This window comes from Sceloporus occidentalis, unplaced genomic scaffold, assembly GCF_023333645.1.
Source record: "Sceloporus occidentalis isolate IW3139 unplaced genomic scaffold, rSceOcc1.0.p SCAF_3, whole genome shotgun sequence".
Taxonomy (NCBI): Eukaryota; Metazoa; Chordata; class Lepidosauria; order Squamata; family Phrynosomatidae; genus Sceloporus; species Sceloporus occidentalis.
The window spans coordinates 30,010,360-30,027,906 of record NW_028316983.1 but is presented as its reverse complement, the minus strand read 5'-3'; the positions used below and the strand labels follow the sequence as shown (position 1 = coordinate 30,027,906).

Genomic DNA, 17,547 nt, shown 5'->3' with positions numbered 1-17,547 from the left:
CAGGCAATGCTCTTAACATTTCCCAGCAACACAGAATTGCAATCTGAGTCCTTAAGAAGATGGAGATCCTGTCAGGTTAGATGTTATAAAAGGGAAGACGGCTGGATTCTATGTAATGGCATTTTTTTATTTTATATTTGAAAAACATTGTATTTCAGTCTGGTTTGGGCAATACAGGGACTGCAGGCTGTCTGCAACCTGCCTCCCCACCAGTTTGGGGGCCTGTAGAGCCCCACTACCACCAAAATATTTTCCACTTTAAAGTAAAGACATTTGTACTTCCAGAAACCTCCAGGAAGTATCATTTACCTTTAAAACAAGCATTTTTGAAAATCCAGAGGTGGGCTTCTAGTCTCTTCTGGTTTCAATGGGAGGGGTGATATAATAATAATAATAATAATAATAATAATAATAATAATAATAATTTTATTTATATTTTCCCGCCTCTCCCTACGGATCGAGGCGGGATTACAGCCAGTATCAAGTCAATGATACATCATAATTACAATAATTTAAAATCAGCTCATAAAATTACATACATATACCTAAAAAAACACATCATTTATAGATACAATTTAAAAACGTCCTGAGGTAGATATATATTTGGGTATACTTTCTGGAAGAGATGGGTTTTCAGTGCCTTTTTAAAGGTGTCTAGAGTGGAAATTAGATGAATCTCTTCCGGGAGATTATTCCAAAGTGTTGGGGCCGTAGCTGTAAACACTCTTTGGTGAGTGGCTATTAATCTCACTTTGGGATGTTCAAGTAGGAGCTTCCCAGTTGTTCTGAGAGTGCAGGGCGGATTGTGTAGGGAGAGGCGTTCCCTCAAGTAACTCGGGCCCAAGCCATTTAGGGCTTTAAAGGTCATAACCAACAATTTGTATTGGGCTCGGAAGCTAATTGGCAGCCAGTGTAACGAGAGGTTACCAATGCATGTACAACAGTTTCAAGGTCCTTTCAGTCCAGACAGGGGTGCAACTGGCATATCAGCCGAAGCTGGTATCAAGCACTCCTGGTCATCGTATCCACCTGGGATGATAACTGTAAGGATGAATCCAGGATACTCCCAAACTGTGAACTTTGTCCTTTAGGGGAAGTGTGACCCCATCCAAGACTGAATGGCAAACTTCCCTATCTGGACTTGGGGTACTTATCACGAGTAACTCTGTTTTCTCTGGATTCAGCTTGAGTTTGTTTTCCCTCATCCAGCCCATTACTGACTCCAGACTGGCATCCAGAGGAGAGATGCCATCCTTAGTCACTGCAGCAGTCGGAGACATGGAGAGATAGATCTGGGTGTCATCAGCGTACTGATAACACCGTGCTCCATGTTTCCGGATGATCTCTCCCAGCGGCTTCATGTAAATATTAAACAACATGGGGGACAGAATGGCACCCTGAGGGACGCCAGATGTCAGCTCTCTTTTACGAGAGCAACTGTTCACCAGCCTCACCCTGAGAGGTAGGACCGGAGCCACTGGAGCGCAGTGTCCCCAATACCTAATTCTCTCAGGCATTCCAGAAGGATACCATGGTCTATGGTATCGAAGGCCATAGGTATGATCTGCAACAAGTCTCTGAGGATAAAATTGGTCCTCGGAACTGCAAAGTTGCCAATCCCTGATTTAAGTAGTCAGCTGGAAAAGGCTAACTCTCATGTGGACACCAGAGTAAAGGTAAGAAAGTATGATGCAGCCATCTTGTGTCTCTGGATTTTAGCATTTTTTTGAGCTGCAATCAGTCAAATTCAAACTATAGTATTTATTGATTGCATACGTTATTTCTTTATTACAATGCTATCCTGTTTTTTCCCTGTGGAATTCAGAGTGGTAAATTAGGATTCCATGTAATCTGTCTTCCAAATACTGGGCACAGCTATACCCAATTACCTCCCACAAGCTTTCGAAATCATGTGCCTTCACACCATGCTGTGATCAGCCATTGAGCAATCTGAACATTAATATTTGGGGCTTAGAGTCTGTGGACTAGCCTCCCTTAGAGCCATGACCACTTGGACTTTTCTGACCATTTGCCTAACCTTTCCTGACCTTTCCCACTTCTTCCTGATTTCCTTGCTTGTGCAGCAAAAAGCAGTTTTAGCATTGGAAAGAACCTTGGAGGCCTAATCCAAGTCATGTTCAAAATGCAGGGCTACAATAAAGGATGCAGCTTCATTTTCTCTAGCAGATGGTCACCCAGCCTCTGCTTAAAAATTTATCCAGCAAAAGTGAGCCTATACCTCCTAAGGTAGGCAGTTGTGTTGTCAACCAGCTCTCATCCTTAGAAGATTTGTTACCATTAGGAGAGAAAGAAGTATAAGAAAAAGAACTCATTTTGCTCATTACTTTGTTCTGTCTTGCTCCTCTTGTCATGCCATTCATTCATTATCTCCTTGACGTCTTTCTTGAGTGTTTCTCTACTCCTCAAGACAAAGAGAAAGGGAGGCATGAGGCTGGACAGGAGTATGTGAGAGGAAGACTATTTTTCCCCCTTTACTGTCTAGTCCTTAAACACAGTGGTCAACATCCCATTAGTGACATACACAAAAACAAATCCTATGTACAGCTATGTTTGCCTTGTGGTCATCATGGAGGTGGGTATTCTCTTCCTTCCACAACAACTGAAGCTGATGACACCTCTGGAGGACCTCAGTGGATCACAATGGATAATATCATTAGTCCATGTCTGATTGTGGAGACATAACCAGATACTTGTCAGACCCCATTCCCCACCAGCCACTGAATGGCTGTGTGGAGAGGCAAACTGCAGTGGCTTAATGGTGAGTCAGTGAAGTGGTTGGGAGGAGAGACATAGTGTTGGAACATCTATGGAACATTTAGGCCACATTCTGCCATACAGATTCTCAGCCAAGAACAAGGAAATGGAGGGAAGGCAATAGGCTGTTTTTAAAAAAATATTTTTATTGAGATGTATTACATACATTAAAAAACTTGCAAGGTCATATGTTATATACATTTTCTGGCTGTTTTGAGAAGAACAACCACTCTTCTTCCTCTTCTCTTCAAATGGTACCTCTGATAAGTTAGAGTGTTTGCAGTGTCGAGGCCCTCATGTAGCCTGGGAAGTGTGTCTTTCCAAGTGAGACACCTGTAGTAAATATTTGTCTTTTGCCAGAGACAAAGAGGTTTAAGGTAAGAGAGATGACAACAGCATGTCACACTTGGAAGAAGGTTCAGCTTTCTTATTCATGAAAATAATTTTGTAGCTCTTTGTCAGCTTTATGGTTTATGTATTGCGTGTCAGCTGAAATTTCTTAGCTTCGAATGTCAGCCAAAGCAATTAGTGTTAATGGTACTCATTATATATTCATTATATAACATAATTTATTCTAAGAAACACAGGCTGGAAGAGCAGACGGTGAAAACAGAAACTTTTAATTTCCTAGGGTGGGCTTCTGAAGGATAGTTCTTTGGGAAAGGGAAGTTGTGACATCAAAATTATTCATGATGCTTGCATCCATTTCAGAGAATAGGACCCTTTCTTTGCAAATTTGGCTATTAGGATGCAAAATGGTTTTATTCATTTATTCATTATCTATTTGAAAATGTATATCCTACCCTTCCAGTGCCTATGCACAATTCAGGACTAAGAACAATTTAAAACAACCAAAGTAAAATTGAAAGAAAATTTCAATGTAATAAAGATAAATAAGATGTCAATATAGATATAGAAAGATTGCACTAAAAAAAATCTGATAGATCTAAGGCCTTGCTGGATCAAAGCAAATGCATTTCTAGTTGAACATTTTGTTCTCACACTAACCAGTCTGAAGCTTCTGGGATGTCCATAGATAGAACCTGTGTTGATTCTCCCAATAATTGGCATTGTGGAATATTTGATTCTAATACTGGAAATAATGTAAAATCATTACACCATTGATAGCCTAATCCTTCATGACTCGGTCTAATCTGTGTGCCAGTGTGGTGCACAAGTTAGAGTTTTGGAGTTAGTGTGGTGCACAAGTTAGTGTGGTGCACAAGTTAGAGTATTGGAGTTAGTGTGGTGCACAAGTTAGAGTTTTGGAGTTAGTGTGGTGCACAAGTTAGAGTTTTGGAGTTAGTGTGGTGCACAAGTTAGAGTTTTGGGGTGGGACTCAGGAAATCCAGCTTCAAGTTCCAAATGAGCAGATTTGGAAAGTTACTTGTTAAATGTTTCTCATCTAAAAATACAATGGGACTATTTCTTTTTATTTTAATTCTTAAATGGACATCAGGGAAGGCTCTCCTAGCACCCAGCTTTTACTTAGCAAAGATATTGTACGTGCCAAGAATTTATTTCCCAAGATGTCAGTGATGCTAATTTCCCACCTGTATCCTGATGTGGTACAGGCCAGGAATAGTCTTTTCTCTTCATCTGTTCGAGACTGGGGTTGATATAATTATACCTGTGAAGGCAAATAACCTCATTTATCATTTGTATGTGTGGCATTAATTGCTCTGACAATACAACAATTACTGTGATAGGTACTAAAACTAAGCAATGTTGATTAGACAGAGAATGGATATGTACTTAATTTATCTACAGTTGTGGTTCTCTCTAGGTGTGAGCAATATCAAGCTTTGCAGCTCACTTCTGTGGATCTGCAGGGATAAGAATACATAATGTGTGTGTAGGGATGGGATGGTAGTCTGTGTGTGAAAGAGAAAGAGATGGGGCTGTGTGGGCTAGCCCTGCCCCTAACAAACATTGTACTTGACGGCCATAAACAAACATGTACTTGACAGCCATCTGCACATTTAACATACTTGGGCATTGCACCCATTCTGATGTATATGTGTAGACTTAGACCATTCCACTCCACAAGAGAAACTCTTTGGTTGTATATTGGTCCTCCTTGTTCATTTCCGGAATATGTGAGGGCAGAAGTTATCTAAACCCACCTCTTTTGGCTTGTCTAAACAATTTAAATAATATAGAATCATAGCTATAGATTTTTGTGGGCTTTTCAAGCTATGAGGCCATGTTCTAGAAGAGTTTATTCCTGACGTTTCACCAGCATCTGTGGCTGACATCTTCAGATATTCCTCATTCCAATCAAACAGACTGTGATCTGGCTACATGGGATTCAGAGGAATTCAGGCTTTTGGGGCCCCACCCAAAAAACTTCATAAACTCTACTGAAAGAGATTCAGTTTTTACTAGAGTATCTGCAAGTATCCAGGATACTTGTCAAATGTGCGGCCATCTGTATGCTTTGCATGATTTGCATGGCTGTGCATTTTCAGAAGGGGTGTGTGTGAAAATAGATGTGAATTTGTGCAGAAAAGTGAAGACAATTAAGCAATAATAATAATAATTATTATTATTATTATTATTATTATTATTATTATTATTTGTATCCCGCCCCTCTGAGAACAGTCGGGGCGGCTAACAAAGATGTGAATATGTGAAAATCTGCATATGTGAAAATCTACATGTAGACTACTCCTTTGTTGTAATTTGGGTAGGCAATAGTCATCTTATTAAACCAGTTGCCTGAATCTCCATGAGCTTTTGTTTAGCTTGTTTAATTCTTTTCATGGTCAGACAAACAAAGATGTGGAAGACTGCTTCTCCACAAGCAAAATTGCCTCTAGAATCATATTCACCTCTTTTCTATCATGACAAGAAAATTTAAGTTGTTCCTAGTTTACAGATTCTAATATTGATCTAGCTTCCTAATTTTAAAGTGGTAGGTAGTCCTCCTGTTACGATGCAGTTGCATCGTGTTTTGTTTTATATATTTTCCACACAATATCTAATTGTCTAACCTCTTTGTCTTTCTCTCATCCTCTCCCTCCTTCCCACATGTTTTTCCCTGTTTGCTTTAGAAGATGGCCGTAAACTCAAAGGCGCAATCCAGCGGAGCACCGAAACTGGCCTGGCGGTTGAAATGCCAAGCCGAACCATTCGACAAGCTAGCCATGAATCCATTGAAGAAAGCATGAACAGCTATGGATCAGAAGGAAAGTGAGTCAGAAATGATAAGCAGGGATCTATCCATAAAATTCCAGACAAGTATGTTAAACACACATACATGTGTGATTCCCAGTAGCAATTAACTGCCATATCAAACAAATGCTGTAGGTTCTACTTGTATCAGCAAGCATAATTTGTGAAGAGGTTTTCCCCCATTGGCTAGTTGTCTTTTCTTTGAATGAGAAATCTCAATTATCTCCACCTTGGGATGGTGTACTAAAGACACTGGGCCCATTCACACCACACATTTTAAGTGCTGTTATTCCACTTTAACTGCCAGTGTCCCATCCCATGGGATCTTGGGCTTTGCATTTAGAAAGGAGCATTTAGACATTTCAGCCAGAGTGCCTCACCAAATTATAAACCCCATAATTGAATAGGATGAAACCATGGCAGTTAAGGTGGAATAGTAGCTCTGTGAATGTGTAGTATGAATGGGCCCACTGTTTAAAACAACAACAAAACACCAGTGTTTCTGAGCTCTGGTTGCAACAAGGCCAGCAAGGGTTTTGTTATCATAGTCTATACATTGCTATCAAAAGACAATGCTAGCAGGGAGGTAGTCATTTTTCCACTTAGAAACAAAAATATAGAAGGAAAAGGATGAATTCTAACACCTCCCCCCATAGATTCTGAAAATCCTGCTTCAAGCCACAGGATATGCCTTCTGCAAAGCCACCATTAAAGGATACAGCAAATGCTGCTGTTCTTTGACAATGCTGACTAAAGAAAATAACAAATCACAGTATGCGCACACTTATCCAATATGTGAAACAGGAAGTCTTATGATGAAATATTTTAGTGGTACTGATTCATGGACCAAGATCAAATTGATTGCTGATGAGGTAAATACCTCTGTCAGTATAGCAGCATGGAACTGTCTGCTGCTTGCCATTGCGTGCAATGGTTGCCATTTGCAAAATGAAACTTCTGCTTGTGCAATGAGCAGCAAAAAACCCTCACAGGGCCCACACTATTTGTGTGAGTGGTTTAACTCATTAGGAATCTGACCATTGGTTTTTACAATTAGCTGGAAATAGAAATAAGCCTTTGATTATCAGTGCTTTCTTATAAATAAATGCTATGTTATCTAGAAGTGTCCTTCCCAGGAACCCAAATTTCCCTGTAATTCCTAATAAGAAATATTTGAAGCAAAATGTTAATTAAAATATTGTCCTTGTAGGTTCAGCCAATTTTGCCACTTGCTAATGAATGTGGGTGGGTGATTAGAGATGAATAACCTATTAATTACCCCTTAAATAATCTTGTTAACTGCATACATGAAAAGGGGTATAGTGATGATAGAAAATTGTATGATGCAGCTTATTAGGAGAAAAGTTAGGAGCAAAGAAGAAGCTTATATAACCCTAATGGTTCAAATTATACCCAGTGCTGTCATCAGGGGGGGTATGAGAGGTGCAGATCACACCAGGTGACACCATAAGGAGGTGACACTACTGCCCACCAAACATCTGCCTTTTAGCATCATCTGCATTAGAAAGATACTGTTGAAAAGCTGAGAGAGGGAGTGAGGTAAGTAGTAAACCTGACACCTTCATCTTAGGAACTCTGCAAGATAACACTGCTTTTTGTTGCTGTTGTTGTTGTGTTGTTGCTTTATGGGGCCACTTGACTTTTGTGATGTTAGTAGCCATTACACTAGTTCCCTTCAGACCTATTTGCATGACTAACAACTGGTTAACTTCACACTAAAGAAAAGGAGGCAACCTGTACTGGGAGCAAAAAGATTGCATGCGGTCATTCACAAATGAATAGGAACCCAGACAGTTATGCCTATTATTTTTATGTTTTATTTTATTTATATGCTGCCTTTCTCCCAAATAGTCTCAAGGCAGCTCAAAAAAGATGCATAAAAGCAACAACAGTAATAAAAGAGTACAATTTTAAAACACAATTAAAACACTACATTAATGTAACAGGTAAAAAAAAAAGTAAAATCCTTAAAAACACTATTTTTGTTTAAAAGCATTATTTTGTTCACTGCATTGAAAATTAATCCTCTGTGAAGCTGTCAAACAGTAGGTCTTGAATGGGGTGCAGCTGCTGTATCTTTTTATAAAGAAAACTATTCGGCTTCCTGAATACTTGTTGGCTAAAGTGCCATTATATCAGCCTTTGCAAGCATGCAGTACTGACACATTTGAAACTTTTTTTTAATACCAAGAGTAAATTTGCATGCCACTAGCCAAAATCCAACTACGCACAGTGAATCATTTGTTGAACCAGCATTTGTATAAATCTCATTGATTTTGTGAGTCTAGTATCACTAGAGCTAACAGCTGGATTTAGACAGTTCTATTAAACAAGTGGAGCATATTTTACTTGTGCATCTTCAAGGTGTTTCTGATTTATGACGATCCTAAGAAAATCTTATCATGGGATTTTCTTGATAAGGTTTGTTCGATGGGGTCTGCCTTTCCCTTCTTCTGAGGCTGAGAGAGGGTGATTTGCCCAAACCCTGGTCTCCAGAGTCGCAGTCCAACACAATGCTATATTTATTTTGGGATTGTACTATTCCTTCCTCCCTTTTCTCTCCTCTAATCAGAGAACTGAACATGAAAGCAACTAGACTGTGCAGTGATGCTGCACAGATGATCCAACATATTTGTACATCGTTCCCAGGAGGCCAGGCTGTATAAACCTAAATGGAAAGCATCATTGTCAGCAGAGAAAACAGAATCTTTTTCTACACTGCCAAAGGGGGAAAATTCAATTCATAATCTTGTGGATTTTGTAATAGAGGCTGGAACAGAGTTGCATTACTATGCAGTTGCATAGCAGAACTATTTCCTTAGTGGCAGGTTGTTGTTTTTTCATGGAGGAAAAAAAATGACATTACAATTAAAGAGTAGCTACTGTTTCCACCACCACCGTCAGCATCACCTCAATCATAATATAATCCCTGGCAGGATGTCTAGCACTAAAGATTTCACTGCAGCACTTCTTAATGATTTTTAGAGAAGAATATTCCATAGGCCCATGGAGGATTTTGTGTAGTTGCCAAAGTGTTAGTTAAGCTCTTGACATGTAAATAATATTCACAGCCAGGTTGGTCATTAATACACATGGGTCTGATCACATAACACCAGTGCTGAAATCTCTTCAATGGCTGCCAATCAGCTTCCGTGCACAATATAAAGTTATTACCTTTAAAGCTCTACATGGCTCGGGCTGGAGTTACTTGCGGGAACACCTCTCCCTACACGATCTGTCCCACATATTCAGAACATCTGGGAAGAATTTAATGGAACACTATAACACCAGATTAATAATGACTTCCCATAGAGTATTTATAGCCCCAACGCCTAAACTGTGAAACAGTCTACTGGAAGAGATCCATCTTATTACCACCTTAGATGCTTTTAAGAAGGCACTTAAGATGGATCTCTTCCGGTGGGCGTATCCACCTGATTCTGTATAAGACTATGATAAATGCTCCACCCTTGACAATGATTATAGGATTATTTTATGATTAGATATTTTAAGGAACTAATAGGAATGTTGTAATTCAGTATTAGTATTTTATAGTCACTATTTGTATTAGTATTGTATTTTTAATGATGTAATCCTGCTTGGGAGAAGCGGGAAATATAAATTATTCTTATTCTTATTCTTATTCTTATTCTTATTCTTATTCTACTTTGGGATCTTTCACATGGAGGAGGTAAGTGTCATTAAATTGTGATTAAATCATGCTAATAGTGTGATCGGGGGGAAGATTATCACATCTCTGCACTCTCCTCCCATCAATGTCCCATGCATAAACTGTAATGGATGGGACAAATAATGGGAGTTTCCAGTATTTACACACGGGGCACAAATGGGAGAAGTGCATGGGATGTAATCATCTTCCCCCTGATTGTGCTATTAGCACGATTTAATCATGATTTAATAACGTTTGCCTCCCATGTGAAAAAATCCTTTGTCCTCAGCTTGTTCAAGGTTCAAAACTATTTTGCACTTAACTAACTCAGCAGAGGGAGGGGGGAAAAGGGGGAAGACTCTTGCCCTTCCCAGTTGACTCAGGCAAAAGCAAACTGCTGCAGCTTATCCTATTTTTGGGTTATTCCTCATTACTAATTTTTCCCTGCTTGACCATAGAAACCCCTTGAGTGACCTTAGGCAAGTCACATATCTCATCCTCAGAAGGCAAAGGCAAAGGCAAACCCCTCTGAACAAATCTTCCCAACAGGACCCTGTGGTAGGTTCACCTTAGGGTCACCATAGGTCTGAAACGACTTGAAGGCACACAACATAACTTTACAGACTTCTCACACTGTTTGCATTAGGACCAAAGTCCAATGAACTGGCTCTGATCCAACCCAGTAGGAATATAAGTTTTCTAGTTATATAGAATCATAAATAAAAATAGCTATATGCATTTTCTTTTATTTTTAAATGCACCTTCTGCCTTTAGCCAAGAAACCCCTCTGTCCCCAGTGGCTACATGTGCACGTGGCCATGCTAGTAGATCCGCACATGTTGCACCGCCATTAAGGAGGTCCCACAGTTTTTTGTATCCATAGGGAGCAGGTCCAGAACTGGTCCCCCCGGGAGGTCCGACTGTAATGCAGTTTGACACCACTACGTGCTGTAGCGCCATCCTATGGAATCCTAGGATCTGTGATTTTATAAGGTCTTTAGCCGCCTCTGCCAAAGAGTCCTGGTGCCTCACAAAGCTACAAGTCCAAGAGGGAGCCATGGCAGTTAAAGTGGTGTCAAACTGGATTATTTCTACAGTGTAGATGCAGCCTCAGTTTTCCACTTCATATGTATTCTAACACTGGCACAGAAACTAGGTTTGGCAACACCAGAATCAAAAACATGTTGGATCTTGCCAATTCAGCAGGGCTTCTAAAGCTTATCTTTGACTCCATCTGTATCCTGGGTGGTAATAAGAACTGATTAAAATCAATTAAGTAGTTTTTTCTAACAAAAGGGGTTAATTAAATTTATATTTAACATGGCTGTTTGACTTAAGGTGGACTTCCAACATTAACCTAATTCCATTATTAATTTATTATGTCATTGATTAATTAAACAGGAGATTATACTGAGCAGCCAATTTTTTTCTCCAGTTCCTAGCTGGTTATTTAATAAATGCAAATAGCTATAGGAATCTTTGTTTATTTTGTTCTTGAGCATGATAGTTTGGTTAAATTCAAAATAAAAAGATTTTAAACTAATAAGTAGTAAGGAATGCTTGGAAGGGGTGGATGTCTTTGTATCCAGTTGGTTCTCCCATGTTCTGTACCAAATTCAATATAAAGGCTTCTCATCTGCCCCAAATGCTTTTGTCCCTGGGACTTATTCTGAGAACCCATTTGAGAATCAGTAAGCTGCAGAAAGAGAGAGGTTAAGTAGACGAAAGAGGGAGAGAAATGCATTGCAAGAGAACAGTTGGGGGTGTGATGGATGAGAAATGGGGTTTTCAAAAATTCAGGCATTGTTTCCTTTCCTGCCAAGCACAACACAGGAACAAGGTGGGGACTGTTGAGTGAAGTCAATGACATTTTTCATTTCAGTTCTGATAAAAGTTTTAGTGTAGGCTTGTTGCTTAATTTCCTGATGGCAATTAAACAGAAACCTAATAGTTATTTTTCCCTATGTCTAATGTAAATATGATTGAATTTGAATTTTTAAAGCTTATGATTGATAAATTAAATGCATTAACTAACTTATATTAATTTTCTTGTCTCTCCTAAGTTTATTTTTATGCTATGATTCAAAGGAATGTGCCATGAAATTTAAGTTAATTGTTCCTCCCTTTTAGGGCCACTGGCTTTTCTTGGAAGCACTGATTTAGGGTAAATGCCCCCAGAAGCAAATCTTGTAAACTGCTGTAAGTGCATAACATGTGGCACCTGCGAAGGCATTCTTGTTTTCTGCTGACTACCCCTGGAATGATTAGGCTGCAAAATGCTAAGGTGACTTTCTTACTTTAGAATAACTCAGCAGACTGTGACTGCAGCTAGAGAAAAAAGAGAGGGAGGTGTGATTTTCTGTGAGGTGAGGAAGCTGAAAATGGTCTGCAAGGACATGTTGTCAGATTGCTGCACCTTCCCCGTTTCTGTCTAATTTCAACTCTTAAAACAAAATGTTCCCTTGCTGCTTCCCTCGAAGCTAGTGTCATGGCATTTTGTGTGCATGTTTTTCTACACTCAAACAGCATGGAAAGGTGGAGAAACACCTGCAGGTTGGCTTGATACATGCTTTCCTATTACACCCAGTCATCATTCCCTCTAAAAGCAAACTATTAGGCAGGCAGATTCTCTAGATGCACAATAACATGCAAGTGTTGAAGAAGTGTTGGAATTATAAGAAAAATAAACAGACTAATACTTTTTAAAAATCAAAGCAGAATATTGAAAGAGTAACTGCATGGGTTGAGGGAGAAGGAGGAAGCTGGAAGGGTGGTTGAGAAAGAAAAATTATTCAGTTGTGACATGAATGCAAGGCCTCAGTCCAGTTGCTAGTGCTAAACAGAGTAGACTGAATCAGTGGGAACATGGAAACTTGGTCTGTCAATACTTATATACCATATTCAGGGGTAGCCATATTGGCTGTATAGCAAAGTATAATAAAATTCCAAATCCAGAAAACAGTGACACCGTTATTTGACCAACCAAAATGCACAAAATACATATGCAAGCTTTTGAAACTCCACTGGAGCTTCGAAGTGGAACTTTGAAAGCTCACAACATATATTTTGTGTATTTTGGTTGTCTAAATAAAGGTATCACTGTTTTGTAAATTTTGAATACTTATATAATGCCTTCTCCTCCTCCTCCTGTATCTTCTAGTAATTTCCAGCTTATGGAAACTCTGGGTGAACGTATCATAGGGTTTTCTGGGGCTGAGAGTGTGTGACTCACCTGTGGTCCCCCAGTGGGTTTGCATAGCTGAATGGGTCTCCAGAGTCATAGACCAATATTCAAATCACTACACCAAGCTATACCCTCCAGCATTTCACAGACAAAAAAAATGGGACATCTTTGGCCAAGTAACATCAGAGTGTGGGTAGTGTTAGGAAGGATCGAATTAGGGGAATTTTAATTAGCTCAAATATTACGAGAGGCGTGTCCTAAGGACACACGCAGCGGGGTCGTGTCCCTATGTGTATACCAGAGGTCATCTAGTCCAACCCCAAGAAACAGAGACTCAAATGCCAATGGAGGTGCAATTAAAATATGAACATTTATTAAAGCCACACAACAAAAGGGATCACACACGCACACACACATTCAATGCTAAAGCAAGGGAGGGGTGAGTTCGGGAGTAAAGGAAAAAGGATAGAGGCACCATTGGGAATATTTACCTTCGAAGTCTTCTCCAAGACGTCAGATGTGAGGGATGGTGGATGGTGAGACACGGCCGTGGGAGCGGGAAAGAAAGCGGCGACCGTGGTGGCTAGGAGCTGAGTTCTGGCGGGCAAAGCTAACTAGAGGCCTGGAAAGACAGTGAGCTTGGCTTCGCTCAAGTGATTTCAGCAGAGCACAAGGCTCCAGGAACGCAAGCTCGGAGCAAAATGCTCTACAAACAAGGAACTCTGGCTCGGAACTGCTCAACAAGCCCACTGAAGGGCGAAAAGTGGGGTCCTTATATACTGCTAAACATAACCTCAGGCGATGGCAGCCTGGCGGACAAAAGGCTTGATGACTTATCTTTGTCTGAGCTAAAACTTACATAATGGATACACAAAGCATAGGTCTGCCACTTATTCAGGGGGAGTGAATATCTAGATGGCTGAGTCGTTAAGTTAATCACTGGCTCATTAAGGAGGGAGCCATAGCTGTTGTCCTCCTTGTCTCAGGTAGATTGTGAATCTGGTCTAGCAACTCCAAAAACTGCTGCTGAAAGGTTTAAATCTACCTTTTTCCTGTGACCATGCCTAGCAAGGCGGCTGGCTATGTGGTCTGCTCGCTTTTGGGATAATGGCGGCTAGCGATGGGGTTAGTCAGGGATCATGGCTTCAGATTGCATGGCACCCAAAATTTATATAAAACCATTCTTGATAACAGCAGGATGGTAAAATATATTAATGAGGAAGAATAGGCAAGCTGAGTGAGGCTACAGCAATTGGCTTTTTGTTTGAACAGTCCGGCCAGAGAGAGGAGAAGGAGAGGAGCTGCTTGGCAGCCATTTTGAGACCGTGTGCTTGAGACCGTGTGCTCGTTGCTGAAGGGGCGGAGCTTCTGTGAGTCACATCTGTGAGTCACAAGGGGGCGGAGCTAGCAGACTAGCTTTATATACCAGCTTCCAGAGCCTTCCAGAACAGTCCGGCCAGAGAGAGGAGAAGGAGAGGAGCTGCTTGGCAGCCATTTTGAGACCGTGTGCTTGAGACCGTGTGCTCGTTGCTGAAGGGGCGGAGCTTCTGTGAGTCACAAGGGGGCGGAGCTAGCAGACTAGCTTTATATACCAGCTTCCAGAGCCAGAATTTTTCATTGTCTTTAACTCAACAACTCTGCTCAAGTGGCATCGGGTTAGAATCAGATATTGAAACAGAACCTTCCCTTTAAGTGTAAAATAGCAGCCAGTACTTACCTTTAAAGAAGTATTCCCAGTAGATTGACTGTTATATTTATTACTAAAGACTTTGCAGTATGGACAACGAGGGATCTGCTGCAGTCACCTGCAACTCTTGTGGGATGTTTCTCTTCTTGCCTACAGAAGTGGAGAACTTCACATGCACCAAGTGCAAGTTGGTAGCACTCTTGGAGGAGAAAGTGCAGCAGCTGGAGTCCAGAGTAGCTACACTTCAGCATATTAGGGAACAAGAGGATTTCCTGGACACAATAGAACTAACCATCTTGGATGAGTACCACGCAGAGGAAGATGCTAGGGTGGAAGAGGTCACTTGCCAAACAGAGGAGGCAGACAGCTGGAGGAATGTCACAAAGAGAAGTAAGCCAAGAAGGGATTGTTCGGGGAGCTTGCAGCTAGAGAATCGATTCGAAGCTCTTTCCCTTATCAAGGAGGATGAAGAAGAGCAGCATGGACAGACTTCAGGGACAGAGCAGGGGAGCCTGAGAGTCCCACCCGAGGGAACAGTCGCTGCTAAGCCTCGGAGGAGGCGTGTGGTCGTAGTGGGGGACTCCTTGCTGAGGGGTACAGAAGCAGTGATTTGTAGGCCTGACAAGATGTCTCGAGAGGTGTGTTGTCTTCCAGGTGCAAAGATCCGTGATGTGACAGAGAGGCTGACAAGACTGGTCAAGCCTACTGACCAATACCCCTTCCTTTTGGTCCACGTGGGAACTAATGATACTGCAAGACACAGCATTCAGAACATCAAAAGGGATTACGAGGCACTTGGTAGGAAGCTGAAAGGAATGGATGTACAGGTTGTCATCTCGTCTCTTCTGCCAGTTGAAGGGCATGGTCCAGGAAGGGAGAGGAAAATAGAAGATGTGAACAACTGGCTTTGCAGATGGTGCCGCCGAGAAGGATTTGGATTCTTCGATCATGGGCTGCGGTTCCATGAGGAGGGACTTCTTGCAACAGACGGGTTGCATCTCACGCCAGTTGGAAGAAATGTTTTTGCCAACTGTCTCAAGAACTTGATCAGGAGAGCTTTAAACTGAGTTCCGAGGGGAAGGGAGACAATATTAAGGAAGGCGAAAGGGATGGCGAAAATAGTCAAACTGACATAGAGGAAACAAGGCAAACATTGCAAGGACCCAACAGTGGGAGGCAAAAAAACTTGCACAGGCAGCAAGTAAAAGGGAACCATGGTCTGCGATGTCTCTACACTAATGCACAGAGCATGGGAAATAAGCAAGATGAACTCGAACTCCTAGTACAACAAAGCAAATATGATATAATAGGCATCACTGAAACCTGGTGGGATGAGTCTCATGATTGGAATGTGGAAATAGAGGGGTATAACCTTATTAAGAGAAATAGGCCAAACAGGAAAGGAGGAGGAATAGCACTATATGTCAGAGATATTTACACCAGTGAAGAGATCCTGGACATCAATCATGGAAGCCAGGTGGAGAGCATCTGGATAAGAATCAAAGGGGAGGGAAACAACAAGGGTGTTACGGTGGGAGTCTACTACAGACCCCCAAGTCAGACTGAGGAATTGGATGATATCTTTCTAGAACAGATGACCACACAGTCAGAAAAGAGAGATGTAGTAGTGATGGGCGATTTCAACTATCCTGATATTTGCTGGAAGTCAAACTCAGCAAAATCCTCAAGGTCTAGCAAATTCCTCACTTGCCTGGAAGACAATTTCATGGTCCAAAAGGTGGAAGAGGCAACAAGGGGGTCAGCTATTTTAGATCTGATCCTAACCAACAAGGATGACTTGGTTAATGAGGTGCAAGTGGTGGGATCATTAGGTGGAAGTGACCATGTTCTCCTGGAGTTTGTAATACAGTGGAAAGGAGAAGCCAGGCAGAGTCAGACACGCATCCTAGACTTTAGGAGAGCGGATTTCAGTAAACTTAGAGAAGTATTGAGGGCGATTCCATGGTCAGAAATACTAAAAGATAAAGGAGTTCAGGACAGATGGGACTTTCTCAAAAGGGAGATACTGAAGGCACAATTTCAAACAGTTCCAGTGAGAAAGAAAAACGGGAGGTGTCTCAAGAAACCAGGATGGATGACTAAGGAACTTTCAACCGAGCTAAGTTTGAAACGGAGCATGTATAAGAAATGGAAAAAAGGGGAAATCACGAAAAAGGAATTCAAAGAAATAGCAGGCATGTGTAGGGGTAAAGTCAGAAAAGCTAAAGCGCAGAATGAACTCAGGCTTGCTAGAGAGGTTAAGAACAACAAAAAGGGCTTTTTTGGATATGTCCGCAGCAAGAGGAAGAAGAAGGAAACGGTAGGGCCACTGCGTGGAGAAGATGGCAAAATGCTAACAGGAGATAGAGAAAAGGCAGAATTACTCAACACCTTCTTTGCCTCAGTCTTCTCAGAAAAGGCAAAGGGTGCTCAACCTGAGGATAATGGAGCAGAGGACAGAATAGGGGAATTTCAGCACAGAATAAGTAAAGAGATAGTAGAGGAACACCTTGTTAATCTAAATGAATTTAAGTCTCCGGGACCTGATGAACTCCATCCAAGGGTATTAAAAGAACTGGCAAAAGTAATATCGGAGCCATTGGCAATCATATTTGAAAACTCCTGGAGAACAGGAGAGATCCCAGCAGACTGGCGAAGGGCAAACGTTGTCCCCATCTTCAAAAAGGGGAAAAAAGAGGATCCCAACAATTATCGTCCAGTTAGTCTGACATCAGTTCTAGGAAAGATTCTGGAGCAGATCATTAAACAGAGAGTCTGTGAACATCTAGAAGGCAATGCCATAATCACAAAAAGTCAACATGGGTTTCAGAGAAACAAGTCATGCCAGACAAATCTAATCTCTTTCTTTGATAAAATTACCAGCTTGGTAGATAAAGGGAATGCAGTGGATATAGTATATCTTGATTTCAGTAAGGCCTTTGACAAGGTTTCCCATGACATTCTTGCAAACAAGCTTGTAAAATGTGGGCTAGACAAAGTAACTGTTAAATGGATCTGTAATTAGTTGACCGG

General features: G+C 41.1%; 1 protein-coding gene across 2 annotated transcripts in view; it reads left to right on the top strand.

Annotated features, from left to right (window-relative positions):
• RIMS4 (regulating synaptic membrane exocytosis 4) overlaps positions 1-17,547 on the top strand; it is a 117,213-nt gene that overhangs the window by 71,096 nt on the left and 28,570 nt on the right. The window contains exon 2 of one of the 2 annotated variants that reach the window (XM_089513933.1): positions 5,835-5,970. In XM_089513933.1, the coding sequence (XP_089370059.1) occupies positions 5,835-5,970 (136 nt within the window). Of the gene's footprint in view, positions 1-5,831; positions 5,971-17,547 lie in introns of both variants that reach the window. The other variant, XM_089513932.1, reaches the window with a different exon arrangement.